General features: G+C 45.6%; 1 protein-coding gene across 2 annotated transcripts in view; it reads right to left on the reverse strand.

Moving 5' to 3' along the window:
* Nucleotides 1-266: 266 nt before the first annotated feature.
* Nucleotides 267-4,900, reverse strand: part of dusp16 (dual specificity phosphatase 16) — a 29,870-nt gene continuing 25,236 nt past the window's right edge. For both annotated transcript variants that reach the window (XM_053650650.1, XM_053650651.1), the window contains exon 7: nucleotides 267-4,900. This exon is cut by the window's right edge and continues 414 nt beyond it. In XM_053650650.1, the coding sequence (XP_053506625.1) occupies nucleotides 4,147-4,900 (754 nt within the window). In that variant the 3' untranslated portion in view covers nucleotides 267-4,146.

The raw sequence follows: 4,900 nt of genomic DNA on the forward strand, positions 1-4,900 counted from the left end.
CGGTGTCTGAGCGTTCCCGGGTGATTTTAGATTTGCATAAAATTGTTTGTACACATGCACGTGGTACCTTCGGTCGGTACCTCGGAAATTTGCTCTCGAGGAGGAACCCGTAGGAATTGTGGAGAAACTTCCACAAGGTTTTTCTGAGGGCTTGGTTGAGTCGCTTGGACGTTCCCAAGCGATCAGGAGCAACAACAAAAAAAAAGGCGCTGGCCCTTTTACAGCCACGGGTGCACTCCTGAATGATGACAATCGGCCAATCGGAAGCTTCTAAATGTAATTACGCCAATTTCTGGAATCTTCCAGACTGTTTAATTAAAGAGACCGTCAACTTAGCTCATGTAAACGTTTGACCCACTGCTGTTTCTAATATTAATCTAACAACTTACCAAAAGAAATGTGTAGTAATGTGTGACGTGAAAAGCTTTTCTGTAATATCTTTAGCCTAGGTGTGTGTAAATGTGAACTGTGTCACTGTCTATTGACTATAAGGATGACCTGCAGAGGTGCTAACATTGCTAAATCCTAGCAGGAAGAGAGAAAAACAGAATTTCACCACAAAAAGAAACCCTAGTGTATATCAGTGGACATGGGTAGGTCTTTTTCTTATGTGCACAAAGCAACAGTGGGCCAAAAGACTGTTGTGCTGCTACTTGATAATAATCTGCTCCTCGATTTATTAATTAATTAATTTATTTATTTACTCGGCCAAAGAGGCCAGAGTTCTGCCTATTTGTTTACCCCTGGCTCACAAGACCAAATCCCAGGATTACAAACCCCGGCGCTTTACACTAGAATATTTTAGGATCTCACAAGTGGCATCGTTTTTTTGTTCGGTTTCCTTCCCTCAAATCGGATATGAATGGCAGGTTGGTGCGTTCAAACGGTCATCAGGATGTAACTCGCTGTGTCACTGGGGGAAAAAAAAATAATAAAAAAATACACCTTACACACTTTAGGATACGAGCAGAAGTGCTGTTCCTGGATCTGTTCTTTAGCTAAGTGGAGTAAAATGTGGACAGAGCATCGCATGTGTTGAGTACCGGTTTAGGTTTATTTCAACTGTCAAAACATACAACTAATAATAACCACCAACATCAAAGAACTTGTAAAACTGCATACGGTGGAAGGAAAAGGCACGTCATACTCTCAGGCATCTCTAAAAGGCCATTCACACACGTCACACGCTTGTACCGTCTCCTCTATGCTTCTCGGTTACGTAGGCACGATCATAACGCAGTCATTCAGTTAGGGGGAAATATATATAAATATATATATATATATATACTGTAATTTGGCCACAAAGATTTACCTATAGGAATTTTCACTTGGCCTGGCTTTGAGGCTCGCCGTGCATCTTGAATGTGAAGCTCAGTCTTTGCAAAGAAGCCGCAGACGGTCGAACTCTTCTCCTGGTTAAGAGGCTCAATAGTTCAATCATAAAGTAAAGTAAAGCTGCTGATTCTTACATTTTCACTGGAGGAGAAAAAAATCATCATTTAATCGCTGATTACTGACAAAGAATGCACTTATTTACAGGAGTATCTTCACAGCTTTAGGGAAGCTTTCGAATCGAATACGTCACCTGCTTTCATCACCTGTGTCCTGTTCCAAAACAACAACAACAACAACAAAAAAAAAAAAAACCACAAACACACTTTGAGAAATGAAAGAAACACGAAAATCCATTTTTGACTTGCAAGGTTCTGGAGGTGTAGAAGGCACTGTCCCGGGAACATTCCTGGGTAGAAGAGTCGATTAGCAACGATTCGACGGAGATTAGCGACGACGACGCGGATCCGTGTTGGAGTGGTAACGATCAGTACTCTGTTTTGAGGACAGGATAAGGGATGGATGAAAGGGTGAAATACCTGAAGAGCTCCTTTTGTTCAGTCTTATAAAGGCACGAGAAGAGGCCAAGCTAGAACTCGCTCACGAGCCTACAATACTGACAGGACCGTAATACTTCCTTACATTATCCGATAGTAAATGTAGCTGCGAAATATAAGAATTTATGCGTAATAAAGGGTGACTCTGAACTCCAGTGATTACGGTAGAGATGATGACGGACCTATAGTCACCTAGTCGTCCTGCTATATTTGGCATTTTCTCTACCGCTGAGCAAAATACACTATACAGCCAAAAGATTTGTGAACCCTTGACCATCATTGTGCTTGTCGAACTTCCCGTTCCATTACTCTTATAATACCCTCCACTCTTCTGGGAAGGCGCTCCACTAGATTCTGAGGTGTTGAATGAGGAGGTCGGTGTTCCCGTGGAGTTGAGCTCAGGACTTTTGCGACACTCTTAGAGTTCTTCCACTCCCAACTTTGGCGACCCATGTCTTCATGGCGCTGGCTTTGTGCGCGGGTTTTAGTTCCAGTGAAGGGAAACTGTAACGCTACAGCATACAACGCCATCTTATACAATCGTGTGCTTCCAACTTTGGTGCAACAGCACGTAGGGGTGTGATGGTCTGGTGTCCGCATACTTTTGGCCGCATAGTGTATACCGTACTGGGGTCTAGAAAGTTAATATGATCTTAACTGGCAAAAACAAACAAAGTGTTCATTTAGCTGCTCGCTCAACCATTTTACCACGATCATGTGACCCGACCCCTTCTAAAAGCCACTTTGAGTGCGAGTTGCACGTGACAAGCAGATGTTTCACACTAGAACATCTGCGTGACCCACAAACTCTTGATATGGTATTTAATGGAATGTAGGTCTGAGGCTGGATAACATGCGGTATGTTATGGGAGATCATGGTAAATGTTAAAGTCAACAGTAGACGCGTTCGTTTGATCATTGATCGTGTTCCTGATGGTAGACGTCTGTAGAGTTATGATGTTCGTGTAATCCGAGGGATCAAACCGAGTCGGGCATTCGTCTGGCTTTAGTCTCTTATTTCTCTGCGTTTGATTGGGTATTTCCTCCTCGATAAAGCTGGCTTTTTTTTTTTAATTACTGATTGAACCGACGGCACAAATCTGTCGAGTTTTTTTTTTTTTTGATGATGTCCAATCGGTAAGCGACCGCTGTGGTGTGCCGTTTCACACTGCAGAGTAGCTTTGATTACAACTTGAAAAGGTGTTTATTTCCTACGCTCTAAAAGACGTTTGTTCCAGAGGACAATAATGCGCTCTGATCTCGAGATCGAGTTGCGCCTTTTGAAACGAGAGTTCCAGCCTCTTCCTTTTCCTCCGCCCCCTCACCCCCCCCCCCCCACCATATCACTTGCTTTAACAACCCACCATTTACACGACAAGCCATACCACCTGGCCTTTTCCAGCTCCACCTCTACCGTCTGAACTTCAGTTCAGTCCCCGCACTTCGTTCGGCTAACGTACGCGTTTAGTCTTTGCGTTCTGACGTGAAGCGACTGATTGTGGATCGCCTGAAAAAAATCTCTTACAGGCGTTTAAATCTTAACGCCGTAATTCAAAGCAAAAGGGACTCCTTTATAAATGTCTTTTCCTGCTGCTCAAAATAAGACCTGAGATTTTAACCATTGAAAGCTACACTTATGAGTAAAAGCAAAAAAAAAAAAAAAAAAGCAAAGAGAGAGAGAGAGAGAGAGAGAGAGAGAGAGAGAGAGAGGAAAGCCCTTAATTTGGATTCATGAGGTACTGTATAGTTGCTACGTAGACACCCTTTGTAGTATGTAGCAGAAGAAAAAAAAAAACAAAAAAATCTTCAATCAGCTTCATTCGTGCTTCAGTTTCGGGCTCAAGATTCCGTATTGGAGTCAGACAGACGTACTGGATCGGTCGCGACATGGTGATCGGTACTGATCCACTGACGAAACAGGCTCAGCTAAAACAAAACGGACACAGAAACCCAGAGATAATCGACTGAAAGTGTCCGAGTGTCCGCTCGTGGACAATCCGAAAAAGGGAGCTGTATTCGGTGAACGTTATTACCTGCAGAATTCAGCTCTACGAATACAAAAATATTCTTGGTCATTGGGTGGGGGGAAAAAAAAAAAAAAAAAAAAAAGCCTAAGAAGCACCACTACTTTCTAGTCCATGAAAAGCACTTGAAAAAAGATTTTGTGTCGGGGAAATAACCCACAAAATCGTCCTTCTTACAGAGAGTCGTGATTCAGTTTAAGAGCGACATTCAATTCTTTCTTTCTTTTTCTCTTTCAGGACACCTCGATGACCTCCATGCTCCCGGAGAAGCTGGACTGGCTGCCTACTTTCCCTAGGTCCTCTCTGGAGCGGCTCTCGGTCATGCCGTCGCCGAATTCCATCTGGCAGCTCCGCCGCTTCAGTTGCTTCTCGAAGCTGCTCTCTTCGTGCCAGCTGCGGCGCGAGTCTCCGCGTTCGCTGCTCCTCTGTCTGCTACGCCTCCTCACTGCTTCCAAGCCCTGACTGCAGCTGTATGTCGCCGTGAAGCTGCTCTGTGCGCCTCCGGCTCCTGCGCCGCCGCCGCCGCCGCTGAAAATGGCCGAGGTGGAGTAGAACCGTGCCGACTCGGACGAGAGGTACCAGCCGCCGGTGACGGGCGCCAGGAGGATGTCGGAGTGCCAGCCTTTTAGTGCGCCTAACCCGGTTTTGGCCAACTGCTGCTGAGAGCGGGACAGGCCGAGCAGGAAGCTGGCAGCACTGGCGGTTTCCTCCATGCTACCGCTCCTCTGCAGCGGCTGAGGGCAGGCAGGTGGAGGAGGGGGTTTCAAGGCCGCAGACTGGGGCTTACTGGTTTGGTTGGGGTTACTGGAGTGACCGGATTTGGCAGAGCTGATGGACTTGTTGCTGCTGGTCGTGGGACCTCCGGCTTGCTCTTTGTCCGGACTCTGTTCGGGAGTGGACTGTTCTGAAACCTCCTCCACAGGGGAGAACTGGCAAGGCTTAACTGACGGATCTTTAAACGAGGATGGTTTGTAGTAGTCTGGACTA

Source organism: Ictalurus furcatus, chromosome 19 (assembly GCF_023375685.1).
Source record: "Ictalurus furcatus strain D&B chromosome 19, Billie_1.0, whole genome shotgun sequence".
In the NCBI taxonomy this organism is placed as follows: Eukaryota; Metazoa; Chordata; class Actinopteri; order Siluriformes; family Ictaluridae; genus Ictalurus; species Ictalurus furcatus.